This window comes from Lissotriton vulgaris, chromosome 9, assembly GCF_964263255.1.
Source record: "Lissotriton vulgaris chromosome 9, aLisVul1.2, whole genome shotgun sequence".
NCBI classification, from domain to species: domain Eukaryota; kingdom Metazoa; phylum Chordata; class Amphibia; order Caudata; family Salamandridae; genus Lissotriton; species Lissotriton vulgaris.
Genome location: NC_141697.1, coordinates 64,615,465 through 64,643,228, shown reverse-complemented (window position 1 = coordinate 64,643,228; position 27,764 = coordinate 64,615,465). Strand labels below are relative to the sequence as shown.

Below are 27,764 nucleotides of genomic sequence, written 5' to 3'. Positions count from 1 at the left end.
CTAGTACGAGATTTACACAGCCCCCTGCAGCTGCGGCCTGTGCAGGTAAGAGTGGTAGGGCCAAGTTGAGGGGAATATTTGACAGATGACCACAAGGGGAAATTAAATAAATAATTAATTTTCCCTTATCGCCGTTTGTCAATATCCCCCAGTCCCCACCGCCCCACCACTCTTACCTGCACGGGCCGCGGTTGGTACCTGGTGGTGCACGGGGGTCTGAACACCTCAAGGGGCTCCCCAAACCTTAATGGGCTCCCATTCTGCCCAAGGCTCTCAAAAATATGGAATACTCAAGAGCCCCAATCACAGTTTACAGGGAGGGCCCCATTGTTTTGCATTATAGCACTGTACACTAACCTTAATAGTCAGGAAGGGAATCATGTCACCTCATGTCTTCTGACTGAGAATGTAAGATGAATATTAGCATCTAAGACAATGGGTCTGCCAGCTGGGGCAGAATCACAGAGATTGACAGAGACTGTCAAGCTTATTGATCATCCTGGGGTGAACCAATCATTTTTTGGCTTGAAGAGCAAGATTACTTACTCATTGTCAGTGAAATTGCTCTCCCTCCCTTGCAGCTCCACCATTAAGTGAGGCCTTCCCCCGAGCCCCTGCACTCTCGAGTATTGGTGTTGGAGGCCCTCCTCCACCCACAGGTTTCACCTGCGCCTAATCCCTGGTGGTCCAGTGGACCTCTGTCTCCATTCTCTCGCTCCGCTTTTTCTCTCCCTTTTCACTCGTTTTTTCCCCTCACTTCTATCTCCCCCCTTCACTCTCCTTCTGGGTCTTTCCTCCATTTTCTGTCATTTCCCCACATTTCAATCTCCCCCTTTCACTCTCCTTCAGTGTCCTCTGCGTCTTTCTGCCACTCTTTCTTGCACTTTTGCTGCATGATTTGCACTTTTCTTTCTCTTTTTGCCTATTCCCTTTTTCAGCCCGTTTTACCCTGCTACTCCGGCCCCTCCCCCCAGCATGACCAGTGCGACCGGCCCAATACAGCTCCTGCCTCCCAGCTGTCCAGCCCTCCCCGATCCCTACTTAATGGTGGCTGCTGCGTGCCGGGCGCCAAAGGCAAGCCCATCTGCGCCCGTCCGCGACCCGACTGCTACCAGCGCCAGGAACCCTGGATCTCTGCACTGCCAACACTACTACCCAGCGGCACTCCACGCTCTTAATCCAGGCCGCAACAACAACTACAAGCTAGCATCACCAGCCGACACCTACGGACACTTCAGCTGTCACCGCTGCAGGCACACCACCAGCACCGCCAAGACCACAGACCCAGTGCAACCCGCCCTCAAGAACACAATCGAACCGAAGACCCTGCAATGCATCCTCCTTAACGTCCGATCCCTCCACAAACACACCACTGACATCTGGGACCTCCTCGACAGCACCACCCCGGACATCGCCATCGCCATTCCCCAAGGATACAAGATCTCCAGAAAGGGTCCCTACCCACTCGGGTGGAGGAATCGCCATCGTCCACAAATCCACCCTCCACCTGAGCACACTCCCACACGAGCCCACAGACCTGATGGAACACCTGAAGATACTGCCCGGCCCTACCTTCATCCTCCGAGGAACCCTCATCTACTGAACCCCTGGACCGTCACCCAGCGGACTTTTCACCAACTCCATCACGGACATCATCTCCCCGCATGCTATCTCGTCCACCAACTACATCCTACATGTGGTGACCTCAACTTCCTCCGAAACAACCAACTGGACCCTAGCACCACATCCCTCCTGGACAACCTCCACAACAATGGACTCTGCCAGATCGTGACCGAACCCAGGCACTCAGCAGGACACACCCTCAACCCCCTCTTCACAACAGGAAACTCCATCACCTTCACCACACCACCGAACTCCCATGGATTGACCACTGATGCATCCACTTCACCTTCAGAATTCCCACCATCCACAGACACCAGCACCTGCTCCTACGAAGAAACTGGACCAGAATCACCGACGACAAGCTAACCTCATCAGTCAGTAACTCCACCCCAACCATCGCAAAAAATGACGACCCCAACATCGCAGCCCGAACCCTGTACAGATGGATCTCCGACAGCACGAACACTATAGCCCCCCTTAAAAAAACTACAACACCCATGCCAAGAAAGCTACATGGTTCACCACCGGACTACGAGAGTCTAGACACACTTGCCGCCACCTCGGAAAGACCTGGAGGAACACCAAATCCACAGAAGCCCACGACAACTTCAGAGCCGCCACCAGCGCCCAGCACCAACTCATCAGAAAAACGGGGAAAAAAGAGATTGAAGACAGAATCTCCACTCATGCACACAACAGTAAAGAACTCTTCAACATCATCAAGGAGTTTGCCCAACCCACCAGCGAGTCCACGACATCCCTCCCTCACACGACCTCTGCGACAAACTCAGCACCATTTTCCACCACAAAATCAAGAGCATCTACAACAACTTTGATGAAGACAACCAACACACTGAACCCTCACCTACCACCCCGACACCTGAAGCAAGCGATCGACAACTGGACAGCTCTCACCACCGAAGACACACTGAAGATTAAGTCAACGCACTCCAGGGCCCCCACGGACCCCTGCCCCCACCACATTTTCAAGAGAGCAGCCAACACCATCGCACCCATGCTCTGCCACACCATCAACCGCTCTCTGGCAACCGCCTCGGCTGGAAACACGCTGAGCTCAACCCCCTCCTGAAGAAACCCTTGGCGGACCCCACCGACCTCAAAAACTACAGACCCATCTCCCTACTCCCATTCCCAGCGAAAGTCATTGAGAAAGCCATCAACAGCTAACTTGCCACATTCATCGAAGAGCACAACACCCTCGACTGCTCCCAATCCGGCTTCAGATAAAAACACAGAACGGAAACCGCCCTCCTCGCCGCAACAGACGACATCCGTACCTTACTGGACAAAGGAGAAACAGCAGCCCTCATCCTCCTCGACCTCTCAGCGGCGTTCGACACAGTGTCTCATCGTACCCGAATACACAGACTCCTCGACGCAGGGATCCAAGACAAGGCCCTCGACTGGATCCGCTCCTTCCGCTCCGGCAGAACGCAGCGGGTCAGACTTCCCCCTTTCCTCTCGGACTCTACACCTACCGTCTGCGGAGTCCCCCAGGGGTCCTCCCTCAGCCCTATGCTCTTCTACATCTACATGGCTCCGCTCGCCCCATCGTCAGAACCTAAGGACTCAACATTGTGTCATACGCAGATGACACTCAACTCATCCTCTCCCTTATCCAACGAACCCAACACCGCCAGACACAACTTTTGAGAAGGCATGGAAGCCGTCGCCAAATGGAAGAAAAACAGCTGCCTACAACTAAACACCAACAAAACGGAAGTAGTCATCATGGGCCCAAACCCCGACGCCTGGAGAAACACCTGGTGGCCCCTCGCCCTCGGAAGCCCGCCCACCCCCACGGACCACGCACGTAACCTGGGAATCATCCTGGACACAGAGCTCAAAATGGACTGCCAGATCAACTCCGTCTCATCCTCCTGCTTCCACACCTTCTGCCTCCTACATAAGACCTTCAAATATATCCCCCTCGAACACAGAAAGACCGTCACTCACGCCCTGGTCACCAGCAGGCTCGACTACTGCAACGCACTCTATTCCGGAATAAACAAAAACCTCAACCGCAAGCTACAGAACATCCAAAATGCCGCCGCAAGACTGGTCCTCAACCTGCCAAGACACTGTCACATCTCCCAGCACCTGCGCACACTCCACTGGCTTCCCATCGAAGCTATAGTCACCTTCAAGATGCTAACCCACGCTCACAAAGCTCTCCACGACACCGGACCAGCATACCTGAACACTCACTCAAATTCCACGCACCCCAAAGGTCCCTACAATCAGCCCAGCTCTCCTACGCAGTGGTCCTCTGCACCAGAAAGACCAGATCGGTAGAACGCTCCTTCTCCTTCCACGCGGCCAGAGCCTGGAAAGACCTTCCTCTCCACTTCATACAGATAAGTAAGAAACGTAAAAAACCTGGCTCTTCGACAGACCCCCTCCTTGATGGACTGGAACCTGCGACCCCTTCCCACACCCGCAGGCACCTTGAGACCCTTACGAGTGAGTAGTCGCGCTTAACAAACACCTGGTTGATTGATTGATTGATTGATTGAAAAGTTACACTTACAGACGTTCAATTGTCTTAAAGGGGAGATTATAGTGTAGGCTGTGGTATGCATTTTGTTTTGCCTTCATCTGAAATGGGAATGGTGTATAGGGATGCTCATATGACAGAACAGAGATACTCACTGCTATAAGCCTTCCATCCCACTCTTTTAGAGTTGTGGGAGATTCCTGCGGGCGAGGATTGAGACTCAGTTATGCTACAATGTCATTGTGTAATGTGAGATCAGCACAGGCTGATTCTCTACCATACATACATCCATCATTAATGAGTGAGAAGGATGGTGGCTGAAGGGGGAGAGCACAGATTTGCATTGTGGGCAGGGACACTGAGCTAACATCAATCAGACAAAAAGTGAAGACAAGGGGAAGGGAACAGAAAGAAGAGAGAAATAAAGAATGCCATGTCCGAATAAGAGAAGCTAAACACTAGTGACCATGTGCAGGGATGAGGAGAACAGCTTTTGTAAACCTGTTTTCCTTAGTCTGTCTACGTCTCCAAGGTAATGCCATTGTCATGTGGTGAACATGGTGGACGCTGATTACTGTGCTACAAATCCCCCTAGAGGCTATTTTTAAAACACATAAGAGGATGGTCTACGTTGGTGTCAGCATTACTCTTGCTGGGTTTATGTGCAGAAGTTATTCTTGTAACTAAGTGGAATTTACTTCAATAAACGTACTTAGTCTACTTGAACTACGTAGACTACCTCAACATCTAAATGCAAACATGGCAAATGCAATAGAGTTATTTGAAACAAAATCTGTTACCTGGATATAGCATAGCCGTTTACTTGGAGGAACCTGAATAACTCCTGTGCTTTGTCTTTGTCTCTTGACTTCTCTTTAGCCGTCAGTGTATCATAAGGAACCAGCAAAGGATGAGTGCCACCACCTGGAGGATGGAGACGAAGATCTATCATATTTCACGAGATATATATGCCACAACCAGCTTGACAGTTGTTTTTCATTTAGCAATGTTTCTCCTTGGTTCCACTCTTTGCTTTGAGTTTTATTCATGTTACAGGTTCCGCAACTTAAGTCTCTGTAAAATACTTCTTAATGATTCCTGTTTAATTAAATAGACTTTCAACAAACTGTTTTGTTATAATCTACTTCCAGGATGCCAGAATATGCTCAAATTCCATTTGTCCCACCACAAATCAAACTTTTTTGCCCTTTGGAAAGTACCCATGATCTAAAAGGAACTTTTTAAAGGATGTTTTGTGGTGTAGAAATTTTTTTTAAAAACATTTCTCTGCAAAATGTCTGTAATAGACTCCCACACATTACCCGAATTAAAAATAAAAGAAAATGATATTTAAAACTATGCATAACAATAATTCAGAGTCACCAGGGCAGGTCTTTGTGGAGAACAGAGCCCAGCCTATCAGGAGAACACCTGAAAGACTGGGGCCCTGGGCAAGTGCCCACTTTGCCATTTCATAAAATGACTCTGCCAGGATGTTCCAACAATTTTCCGGTATATCTATGCTGAGAAAAAAACTGAATTCAGAAGCCAAGATGTTAACCTCATAGATAGTGGATTGTGATGAAGGATTTGGCCGTGGCAGTTCACATCAAGCAGAATTAGTGATCTCGCTGCTATGAGAAGATCAGTAAACCTATTTTGTCTTGCCCAAGTGAGTACTATAAGAATCAGTATGCAGGGTTCTTGTTTAATTTTGGCAATAACTTTTGGTAGATTCGAAAGTGATGGAAAAACATAGGAATTTTTTTTGAAGAATCCGTAGGACGAAATTAGTTACTTACCTGTAACTCAAGTCCTCCAACATTGGTATATTTTATATATTCACATGCTTAAATCATTCCCCATCGTCAGGCTGGGAATCCCTGGTACATTATACATTAAGATAACAGTATACAGTGCTAAAATGGCCATAGGTCTGCAGCAACATTATCTATTTAATATCACAGTTACCTAATTTGAAAGAACCCAAACTTAAGCCAATGAGAAGGAAGCTTAAACTCTTCTACTCCTCTAAGGGGCCCCCATAGCTCAGATTTCCAAACACAGGTGTGAGAAAAAAACAAGTTACTTACCTGAAACTTTGGTTTAGTATTGGTAACTTTCATAGATTCCCATGGCTTGTATCATTCCCGACGTTGGAATGGGAGCCTCGGTAAATAAAAAATACCATAGCAGTAGGTACAAAAGAGAAAGAAAGGCCTAGGCCTCATCTCATTTTGTAGCATATCCACCTCTTTTTGTAAAAGAGACTGTAGGAAGGTGGATATCTGACTATGGTTGCCCCCAACTTTTTGCCTAGTGTTTTGCTGGTTTTCGACATAGTTGGCCTGGAATCCTGCTATTCAGGACCCCAGGCTTCCTGCTCTCTCTGTTAAATTGGACTCCATGTACCTTAGGTACATATCTAATTGGTATTGGGTCACTCTTGTAAGTCCTTGTACAGTGTACCATAGGTACCCAGGGCATAAGTGCACCCAAGGCCTACCAGGGGCTCCAGCATGTATTGTGCCACCCCTGGCTGGCCATCTAAACAGACACAACTGGCTGGTAACACAGCTGGGGCAGGGTGGTGTAATCACCCTTTGCTTTAGATATAGTATACCAATATCTAACCCTAAAATGGACACATATCCTCCTATAAGTCACTCCTATGGCAGGCCTTAACAATCCTGGAGGCAGAGTGCGTGGAATTATGTGAGATGGTGCTCTAGCATGAGCTGAGCCTGTCTGAAGCTTTCGGAACCAAGTCCTTTAGCTGTTTCCATGATAACGCTATACCATATACTCTTAAGTGCATTATAATCCTTGCGGTTATTGCTAACTTTGGCATAGCATCATCAAAACATGTCGAGTAAGGTGTCATATGAATTGGAATACTACCCCCTTGCCAGTTCTGGCGACAGGGATAGCATTCCACCCTTTTAGAAGGACACGATATGTATGTAGCTGAGAACCCCGGTTAAAGTTAACTCGAGCCTCAGCATCACAAAATGGATGCTGCCACCACAGACACGAGTCTGACCTCCTGCTGCTGGGAGTCCTTCCAGCAGGGAGGCCTGGACAAAGGGTTTCCTGCCTTGGGAGGTGCTAGCACCACCCCAGACAGGATTTTGTGTATTGAGGTAGGACAGGCTGAAAGGAATGAGACAGGCCTGGGGCACACAAGGTGTCCCTGTGCATACTCCGGTTCAAACCAGTTGCTGGGGCACTCCAGCCCCAGCTCTGGCGCGAAACCGGACAAAGGATAGGGGGTGTAACCACCCCCCTTCCTGGTCCCACCCATAGGAGGGACCTAGCCACAGTACAGCCCCTTTTAGGAGAATAAAGGTAGGAGCTGGTCCCATTCCAGATTAGATTAATCATGATTTGAAACTACAAAGAAGAAACTCTGGACTTCGACGTTCTGCTCCACAGAAGATTGAAGAAATCCCCCTTGTGGCCAAGGAGTGACCACCCTGCACAAGCAGGCACCATCAAGCGTCCTAGCGGTTCACTTTGTTGTCCTTCCTGCCGGAACCAGACTTCAGAGCCCAACGAGATCTGGACTTCCAGACCTCTCCGAGCTCTACCTACATCTGTAGCACAGCTGAGATCCGTGGGTGCGACGAGACACGTGGGACCGGTCATCTTGGAGAAACTGCACTGCGCTTCCAGCACGACTTCAGAGGCATCCTCGAGAAAGTGCTTTGGGGATTAAGAAGCCCCAGCCCCGAGCAGCTCCTGCACAGAAGATCAGCCCTCCAGCATCCACGAGATCTGCGTGGGGCCCTTTTGCTTGAATGCTGCTCGAAGCGTTGTCTGGTCACTTGCCGGCTGGCTAGTGGCCTCCTAGACGACGATCCACGAAACCTACACCGCTGGTCTGGTTGCTCCAGACTGGCCCTTGCTTCCCTGCAAAGGAGAAGCACCCGGACCCTCCTGGTCCGCACCAGACGCCTTTTCCACTCACAGTGTGGGTTGCCTTTGTCAAGGCCTGTTGACGCCAAATCCGGAACAGACACCGCCGACAGCGAGAGCCTGCGTGGGACAGCTCGTGCCTCCATCCTGGTTGTCGAAGACACCTCTTGGTCCACGTGGCTGCAGAGTCAAGCGCCCAATCTTCACCTGATCGCGACGACAGCACCTGGTTCCTTCCTGGTTCCACTCCAGTCACTGGCTAGTGACTGTGAACATTGTCCCCTCTACTTTCAGGTCTCCATCTTCCTTGATCCACTCTTGGATCACTGAAGACATCCTCCTCCTGGTCGCCTGCAGCATCTTTCTTCAAGGCTCCATTGACTTCAACGCGGAAACCCGACACACTTTCACACCTATGCACCCGCAGCCCGTGGGTGAGGTAACAAGAGCATTTCGGTGCTCAAGGGTAGATTGACTCTCCTAGTGTCCCGGTATCCAGTCGTTTTAGTCCTAACCAGTCGGAACTGTCTTTTACTTACCTTTTCGTAATTTGTAGTGTCCATTGACTTTGTTACGCATCTCGCGTGTGAGTTCACACTCTGCACCCGCGTCCCGTGGGCCTCCTGCCCCTTACCTAAGGTTGGGGTAGTGTAGTCCCAGCGATCCTACAGCCTCTGGACAGCTCCATTCCTTCTATCGATTTCCTTTTACCATTTACTTAGTATATAGTTTGTCGTGCCCCTAGGGCACCATTGTAATTTGTGCAACTGATCGTATTTTTCTTAAGAGTCTTGTCATGTGCTTAGCCCTCTGATCTCATAAAGAGTTCAGAGGTGTTTTGTTAGTAATAAATATCTTGTTTATTTTCATAACAACCTGTGTGGTGTCCTTTCATTTGTTATTCAAGGGGTTATATGTGGTAAAACAGCTGGCTTCACATGCCAAAAGAGTTTAGCCTAAGACTGCTTTGTCCATGCTACCATTAGGATAGCTGGTCTATAAGGTTGACTTACAACCAATCACCATTGGTGTGCAGCGGTTGGGATTTGAGCTTGCTGTTGTTTTTACTAAATATAATCTTGAGATATCATTGGAAAGATCACATAAGGTACCATAGGTACATATAACAAAGCTTAGCAATACTCTGAGTTCTACTGAACCAGCTGTTGTAGTAGAAAGGGAGTAGCACACCCTGACTACAACTCTTAGCAAGGGATCAGTAGGAAAACCCATAGCGTAGGTAAGTGCACCACTTACACCTCACTAGAAAGCATGTCTATCACAGGAGAGAACTCAGTGGCTCCCCTTGTGGTTAGTGACCCTCCACAGGTCCTTTCCAGATATGCAGCACTCAGCTTCCAGGAGATGAGACAATTGTGTACCTCCAGGAGACTGAAACAGGGTTCTAACCCTACCCTTCCTTTTCTGTTAGATCTCTTAGAGACCTATGATGCTAGAAGGGCTTCTAATCCAGGCCCCTCAGATGCAAACAGATGGAAGCATGCCCCCCGGAGAAGGTGACCCTGACTCTAACCTCCTTGAAGCAGAAGATGTAGATGGTAGGGAAGATGGGAACTCATCTGAGGAAGAGGTAGACAATGGCCAAGCTTTAGTCAGCAGACTTACAAGGGCCAACTTAAGCCTAGATGGGGATGGAACTGGGGGAGCCCCAGACCTATCCACAAGCAGACCTAACCTTGGGAATAGAAGAGGTAGATCTCACTCCAGAGACTCTAACAAATCTATTCACTCCCATGTATCTCACACATCTTCTCAGAGGGGATGACTTCCCCTCAGAGGAGAGAACATGAGGCAAAGATGAAGGAAGTTAATCTGAGGATCCAAAGGGAAGAACTTGCCCTTGCCAAGGAGAAACTCGCCTTTGCCAGAGAGCAGAAATTGAGTGGGTTAGAACCCACTGGTGGCAGCAGTATCCCTAGAGATAAAGACAGGAGTTTTGACAATAGACACCTGAGTAAAATAGTGCCTTCCTATAAGGTAGGAGATGACATCCACAAATGGATGACTGCTCTGGGGAGGGCCTGCAAAGTACAGCAGGTACCCCAGAGTCAGTGGGCAGCTATCTTGTAGCTTTCCTTTGAAGGTAAAGGTAGAGATAAGCTCCTCACTGCTAGAGATGAGGATGCTAATGATTACCAAGTCCTGAAAAATGCACTGATTGATGGGTTTGGCTTAACAACTGAACAGTACAGGTTGATGTTCAGAGACACCCAGAAAACTCAGTCTCAGGTTGGACTGACTTTGTTGATTGTGCCACTAGGCTTTGGAAGGCTGGTTACTGGGAAGTAAAGTTACTGATTACACAGGATTGTATAATCTAATTATGAGAGAACAAATCCTAAATAATTGTCAGAACCAGTTGTTGCATCAGCACCTGATTGACTCAGATCTGACCTCTCCCCAAGAATTGGGAAATAAGGCAGACAGATGGGTCAGAACAAGGGTCAAGCAGCAGAATTAGAACCAGGCTGGTGGCCAGAAGAAAGAAGACAAAAAGGGTAGTAATCAGAATCAGCAAAATAACCAGAAGTCTTCAACAGGGCCCCAACAATCTAAGGAGGGTGGGTCCCAGAATTCCCAAAAGAAGAAGACTGATGTTCTAGGAAAACCATGGTGCCAGTACTGTAAAAGTAAGACTCACTGGTTTAGTGAGTGCACCAAGAAAGGCTCAGCTCCTACCACTACTCCCCCTAAGGCACCTGCACCCCCTAGTACAGTTAGTAGTGGTAGTGCACCCCCCCAAGGCTATAGTTGGGTTAACCCTGAGAACTGAGGTGGGTTCTGACTTAGTCAGAATACCTACTCAGGCTGTTCTTGTTTGTAGTGGGGACATGGTATGACCCCTACTGTAAGTCCCAGTACTCTGGACAAATACAGGCAAACGCCTTTAATCAATGGAAAAATGGCTCAGACCTACAGGGACACATGTGCCAGTGTCACTATGGTGACACCAACCTTTGTGGACCCTGATCAGATCATACTAGGTTCAGACTACCTAGTGACCAATGCTAGCAACGTCACTACCAATCACAGTATGGCAGTTGTTAACTTCTCCCGGGGAGGGGTAACTGGCCTCAAAAGGGTTATAGTTAGTTCAGACCTCCCAGTGGACTGTCTTTTGGGCAATGATTTGAAATCCTCCTTATGGTCAGAAGTGGAGTATAGGACTCATGTGGAAATGTTAGGTTTGTCAGCACATGTCCTTGCTGTGACCAGGTCACAGGCCAGAAAATGCCCAGCTGAACAAGTGCTGGATCCTGGAACAATGGAACAGACACTACCCAAGAGGAAGAGCAGTAGGGTTAAGGCAGGTTGAGGATCAGCCCTCTCAGGAGGCTGACCCAAAGACCCCAGAATGAACTGTCCTAGAAGAACTTGAACCTGAACAGGTTGAGTTTCTTGGGACAGGGGGACCTTCCAGGGCAGACTTGAGGCAGGCACAGTTAGACTGTTCCTCCCTTGAACCCCTCAGACAGCAAGCTGCTGCTGAGGCTGCAGGGAATGCTACAGGTACCCACAAGGTGTACTGGGATGATGGACTCCTATACTCTGAGGCAAGAGACCCCAAGCCTGGTGCTACCAGGAGGCTGGTCATCCCCTTGTCTCTTAGAGGTTTTCTTCTTACCTTAGACCATGAAATTCCCCTTGCAGGTCACTTAGGCCAGAATAAGACTTGGGACAGGCTTGTCCCTCGCTTTCACTGGCCTCACATGTCTGAAGACGCCAAAGAGTTTTGTCGCTCATGTGTCACCTGTCAAGCCAGTGGCAAATCAGGTGGCACAACAAAGGCCCCCCTTATACCACTACCTGTGGTGGGGTTACCCTTTGAAAGAGTGGGGATTGACATTGTTGGACCAATGGACCCCCCAACAGCATCTGGGCACAGATTTATACTGGTGGTAGTGGATCATGCCACCAGGTATCCAGAAGCTATTCCCCTTAGGACCACTACAGCTCCTGTTGTGGCCAGGGTCTTACTTGGAGTTTTCTCCAGAGTGGGGTTTCCTAAGGAGGTTGTCTCTGACAGCTTTGCAAACTTCATGTCAGGATACTTGACTGCAATGTGGAAGGAGTGTGGTGTAAATTACAAATTTACCACACCCTATCACCCACAGTGCAATGGGCTTGTGGAGAGATTCAACAAGACCCTAAAAGGGATGATAAAAGGGTTACCTGAAAAGCTTAGGCGAAGATGGGACATCCTTTTACCCTGCCTTTTGTTTGCTTACAGAGAAGTCCCACAGAAGGGGGTTGGCTACAGCCCTTTTGAGCTTCTATTTGGGCATCCTGTAAGAGGACCCCTATGTCTTGTAAAGGAAGGATGGGAGTTACCTCTCAAAAAGCTTAAGCTTGACATAGTGGACTATGTACTTGGTCTCCGCTCCAGGATGGCAGAGTACATGGAGAAGGCAACCAAAAACCTTGAGGCCAGCCACGAACTTCAAAAAGCTTGGCATGACCAAAAGGCTATCCTAACTGTTTACCAGCCAGGACAGAAGGTGTGGATGTTGGAGCCAGTGGCCCCAGCAGCTCTCCAAGACAAATGGTCTGGACCCCACACCATCATTGAGCAGAAGGGAGAGGTCACCTACCTGGTGGCCCTTGGAACTCCCAGGAGCCCCCACAGGGTACTTCATGTGAACAGGCTCAAGGCATTTGTTGACAGGGCGGACATGGGCTTGCTCATGGCCACAGATGAGGGACAGGAGGAATAGAGTGACCCTCTCCCAGACCTGCTCAGTCAGAACCCTGATGATGGGTCAGTAGATGGTGTGGTCTTTTCTGACAGCCTCTCTGAGCATCAACAAAAGGTTTGCAAACAGGTTCTTCAATCCTTTAGACAAATGTTCTCTCTGACCCCCAGTCAGACAAACTGGTGCACCCATGAGGTGGACACTGGTGACAGTCTGCCTATAAAGAGTAAAATCTACAGGCAACCTGACCACGTCAGGGACTGCATAAAGAAAGAAGTACAAAAGATGTTGGAATTGGGAGTCAATGAACCCTCAGAAAGCCCTTGGGCTGGTCCTGTAGTTCTAGTGTCAAAACCTCACACCCAGGATGGTAAGAGAGAGATGAGGTTTTGTGTAGACTATAGGGGTCTCAATGCTGTCACTAAGACAGATGCCCATCCAATACCTAGGGCAGATAACTCATAGATAAATTGGCTTCTGCCAAATTCTTGAGTACATTTGACCTGAAAGCTGGTTATTGGCAAATCAGGTTAGCTGAGGATGCCAAGGCCAAAACTGCATTTTCTACCCCAGGAGGTCATTACCAATTTGTGGTGGTGCCCTTTGGTTTGAAAAATGCACCTGCCACTTTTCAAAGGTTGGTGAACCAAGTTCTGACTGGGTTGGATGACTTTTGTGCAGCATATCTAGATGATATTGCTGTCTTCAGCTCCACCTGGGAGGATCACCTGATCCACCTGAGGAAAGTTTTAGAGGCCCTGCAAAAGTCAGGCCTCACTATCAAGGCCACTAAGTGCCAGATAGGGCAGAGCCAGGTTGTGCACCTGGGCCACCTGTAGGTGGAGGCCAGGTTCAACCATTGGAAAGCAAGATATAGGCCATAAAGGACTGGGCTCCTCCAACCACCCAGACACAGGTCAGAGCTTTCTTGGGCCTGTCTGGTTACTATAGGAAATTTGTCAGAAATTATGGGACCATTGTGACCCCACTTAATGACCTGACAAGCAAGAAAATCCCAAAGAAAGTTCAGTGGACAGTTAGCTGTCAAAAGGCATTCGATGACCTAAAGCCGGCCATGTGTACTGCACTTATTCTCAAGAGTCCAGACTACTCCAAAACTTTCATTGTCCAAACAGATGCTTCTGAGTTGGGTGTCGGAGCTGTTCTATCTCAACTGAATAATGATGGTCATGACCAGCCCATTGCTTTTATTAGTAGAAGGCTGACCCCTAGAGAGAAACGTTGGTCAGCTATTGAGAGGGAGGCCTTTGCTGTGGTTTGGGCCCTGAAGAAGTTGAGGCCATACTTATTTGGAACTCACTTCAAGATTCAGACAGACCATAAGCCCCTCTTGTGGCTAAAACAAATGAAGGGTGAAAACCCCAAACTTCTTAGGTGGTCCATTTCCCTACAGGGGATGGACTTTACAGGGAGCACAGACCAGGGACTGACCATGGCAATGCAGATGGACTCTCCAGGTATTTCCACTTAGAACAGGAAGACTCACTTGGTCAAGGTTAGTTTAATGTCCCTAAGTTAGGGTGGGGGGTTATGTAGGAGAGTAGGGTCTGCAATCCTATGGTCACCCCAGATTTTTGCTTTTTGCTTCACTGGTTTACGACTTTCCCTGGCTGTGGGCCTGCTAATCAGACCCACAGCCTAGCTGTTCTCTCTCTAAATTGACATCCATGTACTTTAGGTGCATTTACCAATTGGTATTGGGTCACTCTTGTAAGTCCTTGTACAGTGTACCATAGGTGCCCTGGGCATAAATGAACCCAAGGCCTACCAGGGGCTGCAGCATGTATTGTGCCAGCCCTGGCTGGTCATCTAAACAGACAGAACCGGCTGGTAACACAGCTGGGGCAAGGTGGTGTAATCACCCTTTGCTTTAGATATAGTATACCTATATCTAAACCTAAAATGGACACATATCCTCCTATAAGTCACTCCTATGGCAGGCCTTAACAATCCTGGAGGCAGAGTGCTTGGAATTATGTGAGATGGTGCTCTAGCATGAGCTGAGCCTGTCTGCAGTTTTCGGAACCAAGTCCTTTAGCTGTTTCCATAACGCTATACCATATACTCTTAAGTGCATTATAATCCTCGCGGTTATTGCTAACTTTGGCATAGCATTATCAAAACATGTCGAGTAAGGTGTCATACGAATTGGAATACTACCCCCTCGCCAGTTCCGGCGATGGGGGTAGCATTCCACCCTTTTAGAGGGACATGACATGTATGTAACTGAGAACCCCGGTTAAAGTTAACTCAAGCCTCTGCATCACAAAATGGATGCTGCCACCACAGACATGAGTCTGACCTCCTGCTGCTGGGAGTCCTTCCAGCAGCGAGGGAGGCCTGGACAAAAGGTTTCCTGCCTTGGGAGGTGCTAGCACCCCCCCCAGACAGGATTTTGTGTATTGAGGTAGGACAGGCTGAAAGGAATGAGACATGCCTGGGGCACACAAGGTGTCCCTGTGCATTCCCCGGTTCAAACCAGTTGCTGGGGCACTCCAGCCCCAGCTCTGGCGCGAAACCGGACAAAGGATAGGGGGTGTAACCACCCCCCTTCCTGGTCCCACCCATAGGAGGGACCTAGTCACAGTACAGCCCCCTTTAGGGGAATAACGGTAGGAGCTGGTCCCATTCCAAATTAGATTATCCTGATTTGAAACTCTACAAAGAAGAAACTCTGGACTTCGACGTTCTGCTCCACAGAAGACTGAAGAAAATCTCCCTTGTGGCCAAGGGGGGACCACCCTGCACAAGCAGGCACCATCAATCGTCCTAGTGGTTCACTTTGTCGTCCTTCCCTGTGGAACCAGACTTCAGAGCCCAACGAGACACGGACTTCAGATTTCTCCGACCTCTACCTACATCTGCAGCACAGCTGAGATCCATGGGTGCGACAAGACACGTGGGACTGACCATCTTGGAAAAACTGCACTTCGCTTCCAGCACGACTTCAGAGGCATCCTCGAGAAAGTGCTTTGGTGATTGAAAAGCCCCCGCCCCGAGCAGCAGCTCCTGCACAGAAGATCAGCCCTCCAGCATCCACAAGATCTGCGTGGGGCCCTTTTGCTTGTTTGCTGCTCGACGCGTTGTCTGGTCAGTTGCCGGCTAGCTAGTGGCCTCCTAGACGACGATCCTTGAAATCTACACTGCTGGTCTGGTTGCTCCAGACTGGCCCTTGCTTCCCTGCAAAGGAGAAGCACCCCAGACCCTCCTGGTCTGCATCAGACGCCATTTCCACTCACCGTGTGGGTTGCCTTTGCCAAGGCCTGTTGACTCCGAATCCGGATCAGACACCGCCGACAGCGAGAGCCTGCGTGGGACAGCTCGTGCCTCCATCCTGGTCATCGAAGACACCTCCTGGTGCACGTGGCTGCAGAGTCAAGCATCCACTCTTCACCTGATCGCGACAACAGCATCTGGTTCCTTCCTGGTTCCACTCCGGTCACTGGCTAGTGACTTTGAACATTGTCCCCTCTGCTTTCAGGTTATCAATCCACCCTTGGATCGCTCCGGACATCTTCCTCCTGGTCGCCTGCAGCATCTTTCTTCAAGGCTCCATAGACTTCGACGCGTAACCCGACACACTTTCACACCTATGCACATGCAGCCCGTGGGTGAGGTAACAAGAGCATTTCGGTGCTCAAGGGTAGATTGACTCTCCTAGTGTCCAGGTATCCTGTTGTTTTAGTCTTAACCAGTGGGAACTGTCTTTTACTTACCTTTTCGTAATTTGTAGTGTCCATTGACTTTGTTACGCATCTCGCGTGTGAGTTCATACTCTGCAGACGCGTCCCGTGGGCCTCCTGCCTCTTACCTAAGGTTAGGGTACTGTAGTCCCAGCGATCCTACAGCCTCTGGACAGCTCCATTCCTTCTATCGATTTCCTTATACCATTTACTTAGCATATGGTTTGTCGTGCCCCTAGGGCACCATTGTAATTTGTGCAACTTATCGTATTTTTCTTAAGAGTCTTGTCATGTGCTTAGCCCTCTGATCTCATAGAGAGTTTAGAGGTGTTTTGTTAGTAATAAATATCTTGTTTATTTTCATAACAACCTGTGTGGTGTCCTTTCACTCGGTATTCAAGGGGTTATATGTGGTAAAACTTCATATAGCTTCACATGCCAAAAGAGTTTAGCCTAAGACTGCTTTGTCCATGCTACCATTGGGATAGCTGGTCTATAAGGTTGACTTACAACCAATCACCATAAGGGTTGTTTGGACTGATACAAGGTGATCACTAGAACTAGTGAGCATCATATATCAGGCCAACTTCTCACAGGGAGGAGACGGAGAAGGGAGATTCAGAATCATTTGTTAGGCATCTGGTTTGAGAGCTGTCAGTCTCAACCAGGAGGATCTCCTGGCGCGAATCCCATGGGCATATGAGTGCGCAGACAGTGTAGCACCATCCGCTGCCATGCTGATCACTTGGTTCGCAACAAGCGACCCTTCCGTGATGACCTCCTCAAAGTCCTTTTAATCCACTTTTGGCAACTTCTCTTTGAAGTGGTCCAAGGAGTCCCACAAGGCCCTGTCATAGCCACCTAATAAGGCTGCTGCACTGGAGACCTTTAGTGATGATGCTGCAGAACCGCAAACCTTACGTCCCCAAGAGTCCTGGGACCTACTCTCTTTATCGGGCGGGACTGATGAAGACGCAACCACGGCATGAGTTTTTCTCGCTGCCGCAATTAACACAGAGTCCGCAGGCGGATCTGTCTTCAAGAACACAGGGTCTGTGGAGGCCGGCCTGTATTTCTTTTGAATCCTAGCCGATACGGCCTTAATCGCAAATGGCATCAGGAAAATGTCCATCACGGGTTCCAGAAGACCAGGCACCAGGGGAAGCAATGGACGAGAGGCTGCTCTCTGATGCAGAGCCTTAAAGACAACTTGTTGCCACCTGAGGGGTAGACATCTCAATGTTCAGCTTCTGAGCCCCTCTCTGAAGCACATCATGGTAGGTGTTGATGTCATCTATCGGAGACACTCTCGACAAGGGGCTGTCCGATAGAGTGGGAGAACAGTCCCTCTTCGAGGATCGATTGGAAGAAGAAGATCTCTTAGGTGACCTTCTTCTTTTGCGAAGGGAACTATGTTTACGCTCCCGTGATCTGCCCGTTCGCTCCTCACTACTGGACGAATGCGATCTGTCCACTTCCTGCACCAATCTCTGTAGAGGTGACCTATGAAGAGGACTGGTGTATTCTTGCATCCGCTGTGCTGCTCCTGTATCTTTACTCCAGTGATGCAGGGGAAGAAGCCATCTTGGAGACAAGTTCACAGCAGGGGAAGCCTCCCTGTGCTGTGAAGGAGACCTATGACTTGGTCTGCTTGAACGCCTTTCTGGAGAGGCAGATGATGAATGCCTCATTGAAGGATGTCTTGATGAATGAGAGGAAGAATGGTGTGACGCTGATTCTGTTACTAGAACCACCGATCCTTCTCCAGACCTCATAGAAGTGGGTCTTGACGTCGGGCGTGCGCCTCTCGACGCCGACATTGATGTCCGGTCTGTTGTTGGACCCGGTCTCGATGACGCTTCCCTGTTCCTCGACGTCGAGTCCCTTGCAGACGACGCCTGAACATCCCTTCGTCTCGACGTTGAACGTCGATGAGCCGACGTCGGCGGAGGGGTTCCGCTCCTCGACGCCGAATGTCGTAGTGCAGATGAAGATGAAGGGGCTCTGCTCCTCGACACCGATTGTCGCCGTGTTGACGACGGCGGAGGGCTCTTCTTCCTCGACGCCGATCGTTGCCGATACGATGGCGGAGGGGTTCCGATCCTCGATGCCGATCGTCGGCGGGTTGGCGACAGCAGAGGACTCCTGCCCCTCGACCTCGATCGTCGATGGACTGACGATCGTCGAGCTGACGACGGCCGGGGACTTCTACTCCTCGACGTCGTTCGTCGCCGGGTTGACGACGGCGGAGGGCTGATAGTCCTCTACGCCGATCGTCGCTGGGTTGACGACGGGGGAGGATCACGATTCTTCGACGTCGACAACGTACCTGAATGACTATGTCTTCTCGACGGCGAGCCCGCCGTCAATGGTCTTTTCTTGGACAAATGACCCACCGGCAGTAGATTTTTCAGCGCTGAGCCCGAAGCTGAAATAGAAGGTCGAGGGACCTTGCTTCTGGATGGAGATCTCGCCCTCTTGGAGACCTTCTTCACCGGTGACCTGCCCCTGGAAGACTTTTCTGCCAGCCCATAAAGACGGATCCTTTCTCTGTCCTTTAAAGTCCTTTTGGACAGGGTCTGGCAATGAGGACAAGCCTTAGGGTCATTGTCCTTAGGCAGACAAAGAATACAGACCTCATGAGAGTCTGACCTGGCTTTCTTTTTTCCACAAGAAGGGCAGGGGTCAAAAAGAGATGGCATTTTGAGAGGACAAAATGCCCAAAACTGTCAAAAAAAGACAGAACCTTACTTCAAAAGATGAAAGACGTCGAAGTAAGTCAAAAATTTCCAAAAAAGTGAAGATTATTTCTGACTAAAATCAGAAAGAAGTGGAGCTGTGTAACCAGGATCCTTCCTGAAGGAGCCGGAAAGAACAACTGACCTAACTGTCACCCCTGAAGCATGATGGGAAGCTGGGGGTCATGACTGCCTTAAAGGCACGGTGCCAGTTTATCTCTATGTTGCTATGAGTTCGCTTTTCAACCTTTTTAGGCTATGTTTCTGCAATGCAGCCTGGGAGCTGTATATGATTTCAGTACTATGTGAGAGTTTGTGAGAGACTGCTAAGCATTCAGCACTAGAACAGTTGTAAAACATGTTCTGCTGTTGTTTTTCCCTGTTTCTAATGTATTCTTTTATGATATAATGGAGAGTCCTTACAGCATTATTCAGCTCTAGTGTGTTTAAGGCTGAATTTGCTTTTTTATTATCTATCTATCTATCTATCTATCTATCTATCTATCTATCTATCTATCTATCTATCTATCTATCTATCTATCTATATATATATATATATATATATATATCTATATATATATATATATATATATATATATATATATTCGGCATAAAAACGTCTTGTAGCAATGTAGCGGCAGAAAAGAGACGAGGCAAACCCAATTTCGTGAGTAGTGATTTATTTGCTCACCACCAAACCACCACGACGCGTTTCGGTGCAAACAGCACCTTGATCACATGACACCGTTACATGGCGGGTGTGCTTAATTTAAAGGGCTCTTAACCAGTTAATGCATGCCAGATGTATGGAAATGGAAAACATACTGACAGTTTCAACTAACTGCATAAATGCATAAAATTAAATAATGACAGTTCATTTGCAGGAATGTGCATTTGAAAAGATTGGTCCGTGATGACCCAATTGGGAGAACCATGATATACACTAAATATAGATAACTAAATAAATACATTAATATACATACTTATTTAAAATTCATCTATATACAACAAAGCAGCAACAGGTAAATAAAACCACTGTGCAAAACTTCGCAATGTTAAAAAATAATAATAAAGTGCAATGAGGAGAAGATCTATAAATATTCATAAAATCACGTATGATATCGCATATAAATATATAAATATGTGCAAATATATATAGACTGGGGTCATCAAAAATAAATATATCCATAAATATACAGTCATCATTAAGGCTGTATAATTCATTGTAGGCACCCCCTCATGCCCACATGGACTTGTTTACATTCCTGCAAGAAAGTCTAATTATCTGTTATGTAAAGCCCAAAGTGAGCTAAATCAATGTACCACACGGACATAAGACTAAACTGTAAGCTGAAAATTGGCTTAAGAGCAAATTACGTGCAACCCTGTGATAATAAAATATGTAAGTAATACAAATTTAAAATGTGAAAATTAAAATGTGATATTTGGCAAAGGCAGCTGCTATGTTACTGGGTTAAAGATGCTCATTATTTGTTGAGCAATTTAGGGTCTCAAAGATATGTATGGCAGTCTTCTCCCGCATTCAATCCATTAGGATTCTTTGTATCAAGCAATATGATGTGACGTGTCTCTAATCTGCGAAGCAATAGGTCACGATCCCCACCTCTTCTCTGGGGTGGCACTGTGTCTATTACGAAATAACGCAGTTCAGAAGCCTTTTTCTCATCTACCAGGCCAAAGTGCCTGGCTACCGGGTACGCAGTGTCGCCATTGGTAATGGCACGTAGGTGCTGGAGTATACGTTTGTACACCTGTGGCCTCGTGCTACCGACATAGCGCAGGCCACAGGGACACTCCAGCACGTACTCGTACTCGGTGCGGCAGGTCAGCCTGTATCTGATGGTAGTGGGTATGCTGTTAAAAGGCGTGACATATTCTTTCCTGCTTACTCCATTCTTGCAGGCTTTGCAAGTTGAGCAACGCAAAAACCCTTTGCTCGTCTCTAGCCATGGAGTTTTGGTACGTATTTCTGGGCTGCTTGATACAAGACAGTTTCCTAGTGTTCTAGCTCTCTTGTAGGCAATCGTGGGAGCCCCCTTAAAATGATTGCCTAACACCGGATCACTTGTAATTAGTGCCCAGTTGCGCTTAACAATGTTCCTTATAGTGCGATGCTGGTTACTGAAAGTGAAAATTAAACGAGTTTCACTTTCCACCAAGCGGTCGTTAGACTGCTCTACGCCATTTGGAGTACTCTGTGGCTCAGTGGGCTCAGAGGGTGTGATTGATAGCAGAGATGTTCTGTCATGCGCATTTGCGCGATTCATAGCTCTTTCTATCACTTCCCTACTATAGCCTCTCTGTCTGAATCTCTCCCCACACTCACGCTGAGCTGATATGCAACTTGCTTGTGTACTACATATCCGCCTGATGCGGAGCATTTCTCCGTAGGGTATGCTCCTGATTGTGTGGGCAGGATGGTGGCTACCTGAGTGGAGGATGCTGTTGCCAGCTGTCGCTTTTCTAAATAGCTTGGTTTCCAGCTTGCCCCCACTCACAAAGATCTCCACATTTTCAGAGTCAGAGTCAAAAACACTTTATTCGATTAAATTAAAATCACAAAAGTATGCTATACATTCATAGTTGATTATTGGAGTATATAAAGAATTTTTATATAAATAGCTTAAAAACAGGGCACATTACATACAAATACAAATTTCATATTTCATATTTACAAATTTCATATTTACAAAAGTTTTAGAGAAATTAAAATGTTTATCCTCATACTTGCACTGTCTGTGGTTTACTACAAAATTTCATTTCATTTTTACGGTTTGTAATATAGGGTTTGTTCGATAATCTATTTACTAGATCTCCACATCTAAGAAGCAGATTGATGTGTCACTGATCTGACTAGTGAATTGGAGGTTCATATTGTTGGCGTTCAGTTTAATAATGAACTCCTCAGCTTCGTGTGTGGAACCGTCCCAAATCACAAAAAGGTCATCTATGTACCTTAACCATGTCACAACTTTAGTGGCCATTATGTCTGCGAAATTAAGCGACAGGACCTGCTCCTCCCAGTAACCCATATGCAAACAGGCATAACTGGGAGAGAAGCAGGCCCCCATCGCGACTCCTCTTATCTGTTGGAAATATTGTTTCCCAAACAGAAAGAAATTGTTTTCCAGGCATAGGCTGATCATATCCATGATCATGCGAGTGTGTTCTCTACATCCCTCTGGTCTGGAGTTGAGGTAATGTTGAACTGCTCTCAAGCCATCCATGTGGTGTATACTTGTGTATAGTGCAGACACATCCAAGGATATCAACAAATAGCTTGGTTTCCATTTGACGTCATACACCTTTTTAAGGAAATCACTAGTGTCTAGCACAAAAGATGGTAATGATTTCACAAAGTCTTGAAGAAAGAAGTCTACATATTTGCTGGTGTTTTCCAGTAGACTGTTGCATGCGGAAATTATCGGACGACCAGGAGGCACCTTATTATTTTTGTGAATTTTGGGTATGAAATGGATAACCGGAGTGATAGGATTGTCATTCTTCATGAACCTAAATTCGTCCATTGTTATCACTCCGGCGCTCCTCCATGCCATAAGTTTATAATAAACCTGGTTTTTGGCCACAGTAACATCATTGGCATCAACCCTGCGATAGCATGTAGGGTCATTCAGTTGGCCCATTGCCTCGTCCTGATACATCTGAAGGGGCCACAGTACGACGTTTCCGCCCTTATCAGATTGTCTTATTACCACCTTTATGTTGTTCTTCAATTTCTTTATGAGTTGGTGGTATTCAAAGTCTCGATATCTGTGCTTTTCAGAGAAATCATTATGTTTCAGATATAGTTCTCTTAGTTCATGGGACACCTTGTCGTGAAATTGGTCAAAATTGTCCTTGATCATAAGTGGGCAGAATTTTGATTTTGGTTTAAATTTAGTAGCCGTCAGTGCTTGCATTTGAGCCGAGCCCGGGCCATGCTGTGGTGATATAGTTTCTGCTTGCATGTCAACCAATGCTGAAAAAAGGCTTTCATCCAATGCTGGCATAGTAGATTGTTGTGTGTTAGTCCCAGCCATGTTTAAAGGAACAACAGTTTTGTGTGTGCTGTGGTATTTACGCAATTTCAACTTATGAACATTCAAGTCCCTTTGTACCACCCACAGAGCCATGCAAAACCAAGGACCCCCAATGCTAAAATCCATGCTCTACCCATACACCCCGAACAGACCCTTACGATCAGCGCAAGGCAACCTGGCCAAGGTCCACCGAACTAAAAGAGCTCGTACTGGTGGTCGCCGATTCTCGGTGGTCGCCGCAACCCTCTGGAACTCTCTCCCAATCCAACTCCGGTCTGAACCTAATCATATGAAATTCCGAAAACTCCTCAAAACTCACCTTTTCCCACAATAACCTTTTCTCTTCCCCCTCAGCCTCTACCCTCAGTTGTTGGTCTACAATCACAGCGCTGGGACGCTTCCGGGCAGCCATGCGCTATACAAATCCCAATTTCATTCATTCATTCATTCATACTTGAACAACTCTATTTTGGTGTCTGCATAATAAAAATTGCTTTTTGCGCTATAAGATAAGCCCAACGCCAATATTTCAGTTTCTTTGGCGGATAAAGTCAGGTCAGTCAGGTTTATGACCATCGGAGGTTCAGCGTCGATTCCATTGCTTGCGTTTCTTTTGTGTTTTGCTTGGAGCGCCTACATTTGTTGTGTTTCCTCCTGGCTGAACGTTTGGAGTTGGAGTTTTGTTTCCGGCAGCAATTTGTGCACCAGAGCGAAGAGTCAGTTTTCTGTCCTGCTGCACTACCTCCAGCTCCTGGGCTGGAGTGAATTTGCGAAACCCCACTCTTTGCATCCTATTTTGCTCGTTGTCTGACCCACTTTCAATGCTTGATGTTGCTTCCAGGGAAAAGAGGCTCTCTGTGCCTGCAACTCTAGGCGTATGAATTGCTTGAGATGAACCACCACCTTTGTTTGGCTGAGATTTTTTGAGGCGATCGGACTTCTTGGCAAATGTGAAAATGTTAATGTAAATAGAACAAAAAGAACACCCTGCCTTGAGATATAAAGGCCCTAACTAGAGGGTCCAATCAGTATATATGGAGGGGTGATTAACCTAGGAGTTGACACTACACACAACAATCACAGGGTCATTCCAGATTGACTCTACAGATCATGTTTAGAAATATATATATTTTTTTATTTCTTTTAGGATAACAAGGATATAAAAAATAGATAGTACTTTCATATCACAAATACATTTTGAAGCATAAAAATGACAAACATAGATATCGGGGCAACAACGGAAAGGAAGATAGGACTATATTAAGACCTACCCAGTACCAGCCGCACTTCAACCACACTGTCTCACTTGCTTCAATCTCTTCTCACTCTCTCAACTTATACCATTCACCTTTCATTCTTTCATTCATTCTTCTAATCCTGGCGGATACAACACATAGGTGGTTATTGTGTTGTATGGGTCGGGGTGTTAGTCCAGGTAGATGATTTTTACTACGGGTCCTGATGTAGTTAGGACAATAACCGTATTCCTGGAGACACAAGCCGACGCGCGTTTCGGTGACAGGCCAATGAGGCCACACCTTCGTCAGGGCTAGGGGCAGTAAACTGGGAGGGACACAAGAGTAAAATCTGAAAGATAGAGAGCAGAACAAATTTCGTTTTACTTTTGAATATATACATATAGTGCTCATTGAACAGTTTTGTGTTACCAACATTTGCTTATCATGATTATAATATATCAGACATATATAAAAAATTGATATGATTTTAATATAACATTTTGTCCATATATTAGATATTGAGACAAAGTCCCTAATATTGAGCCTTTGTTGCTGTGTAATGTCAGAACTCTCTAGAGACACTCCCTAAGATAGATTCCCTGTTGCGTGGAATCTAGATAGGCATAATGATAACCTAGACTGAATGGACCATAGAGCATAATTCATACAACAATTAGTCTCACATTTACATGCAGGTACATAAACCTCTTTTTGTACATGTTCTATGTCCACATTTCTCTTTCTTGCACACACTTGACCAAACAGATAAAATGAGGCCTAAGGTCTTAAACAGGCTAGTTCTCATATTTTTCATTAATTAATTAGTGCGGTCCTCGGCTAGAGACCAAACCACTATTTTTTGTCATCTATTAGGTGAGTTGTTGGCTTTATTTAATCAGACATATATCCTAGTATTTTACCTGTATGATTTTTTATCTCAGTTGTTTTGAGATCACAGGCGACTGATGGTAGCGTGTTGTACAGAAGCGCTACTGTTACTAGTTTTCATAGACAGGAGCATCGGAAGTGTAGAAAAACTGTATCTGATATCTAAACAATAGCCTACCCAAAAAGAATTCTTAGATCGATATTGATGTAGACAAATATTTGAAACCTGCTCTAATTAGATCTGCCTCAATTCTGCCAGTGTATTGATGTAAAAGAGTATCTATCTACCTCCACTACAGGACCTGTATCGATCTGGAGTCCTGTCTATGAAAACTAGACGTCACTGAACATGTCATGAGTGATGTAATATGTGACGTCATCAGCAGTGCATTGCAGGCGCGCAAGTTATAGTGAGTCCAACTAACTATAACGTGGGAATTTCAATGGTTTTATGTCAGTAAAATTTCCAGCTAACTATAACTGGTGTGAAACCTATGGTTTTTTCAGTGAATTTAATAGGTTTTTTAAATGCTAATTCCTAACTATAACTGGTGTGAAACCTATGGTTTCTTCAGTGAATTTCATAGGTTTTTTAAATGCTAATTCCTAACTATAACTGGTGTGAAACCTATGGTTTTTTTTAGTGAATTTCATAGGTTTTTTAAATGCTAATTCCTAACTATATATAGGGCCTCAAACCTATGTTTTTTTCAGTGAATTTCAAAGGTTGTTTAATAGCAAATTTCTATAGCTATGAAATGTAATATTTTTTATAATGAATCCTATATTGTATATTTATGTAATACTATTTTTTTTATGTATATTGTTCATGTTTTTTGTTTTTTTTGCCCAGGTGCGCTCCCGGTGCGCGTCCCGGTGAGCGCACCGGTAAGCGCAGTTTTGCGGCGTGCCCCGGGGCGCGTACGTGTGAGCGCCCCGTTAGCGCTATTGCCGCGAACAAAAACATCATTGTGACGTATCGCGTAGCCGCGTCCGCGTGATACGCACGGCGTAAGTGCACCCGGAAGCACTCGAGCGCATACGATCACGCTACGTAAGCATCCGACGCGCTCCAGGTCGTGTAGCATAAGCGCGTCGGGTCATGTGACCTAAAAATAACACTATTTATTCGTTCAGGACAGTTTTGGTTTCCAAATGATGAAAGCCCTGGTCATGTGACCTGAAAATAAATGTAAATGTAAATGTACATGTATTTATATAGCGCAAATCGCCCACATCGCAGGCATCTATGCGCTTGCTTAGGGAACCCGTCCTGGTATTCCCCTGTGAGATACCCCGGCAGGGTATCCACAAGGTGAAAGCCAGGCATCCCGCCGCGAGGGGCCGTTGTGGAGATTAAGCAAGCTATTGTCCAGAGTCGCAGAGTGTGAACCCGTGAGTCGAGTAGGCACCGGAACGAGAATTATCGAGTCCGTGGAATTATTGAGCCCAAGCCCCGTCGGGGCGGGGAATTGAACCCTGGTCCAGGGCCGATCTCAGCTTCCGGGTCTGCCGCCTCTAACCCCTGAGCCACACTTCTCCACTATAACACTTTTCATTGGTTCAGGACAGTTTTGTTTTCCTAATGATGAAAGCCCCCACCTTTTTTCCTCATTCTCACTTTATACTTTGAGTGAGGAAGACCTGTTTCCAGAGCTATTACTACCTATTTGTACTCAGAAATGGCTACAGTAGCAGCAGCAGCAGGAGCATCTCAGCCACCACCACCACCAAGAGGACCACCACAACACCACAGTGGTGGAGATGAAGAAGAGGAGGAGGAGGAGAGGAGGAGGTTCCTGCCTGAAGATATTATCCCATATAAGCCAAAGGAGCACATTATCTGGGAGTTTTTTTCAATCCCAAAGGACCTCAAGAAAGTAAATGCGCCAAGGGTTACTTGTCTAATCTGTGGCACTGTACTTTCAAGGGGGAACCTTAACAAAAAGTACTCTTTTGGCAATAACACCATGATTTGACACATGCGACGCCGGCACACTAACAACTATGCTGCGGCAGAGATCAGAGAACTGACCAGAAACCCTCCCCAATCTTCTCCCGGCACCTCCAAAAGTAAGCAACCCACTCCATCGGGTCCAGAGACCAGGGAGATGGTCCCAAACATACAACCCCAGTTTGGACAATACAAAATCGTTTGTTTATTTTGTGGAAAAACAATTACCTATGGTGAGCAAAGCATTAAACTCATCAACCGTGCTGGTGACAACCACAATTGCCCAAAAAAACCTTAATTTTTTCCTGATTTTTTTGCTCCAGTTGAGCCGTTTACAATTCCCTGTTTTTTGTTTGTCCCATAAAAATAACAAAAAAAAAATAAAAGTGTTCATAAAAGCCAAAAAA

The 27,764-nt window shown here is 46.8% G+C and overlaps 1 protein-coding gene across 5 annotated transcripts in view; it reads right to left on the bottom strand.

The window, feature by feature from the left end:
• Positions 1–27,764, bottom strand: part of RYR3 (ryanodine receptor 3) — a 1,864,151-nt gene that overhangs the window by 702,318 nt on the left and 1,134,069 nt on the right. For all 5 annotated transcript variants that reach the window (XM_086937034.1, XM_086937032.1, XM_086937031.1 and 2 more), the window contains one exon: positions 4,942–5,065. In XM_086937034.1, coding sequence (XP_086793160.1) covers positions 4,942–5,065 — 124 coding nt within the window. The remainder of the gene's footprint in view (positions 1–4,941; positions 5,066–27,764) is intronic.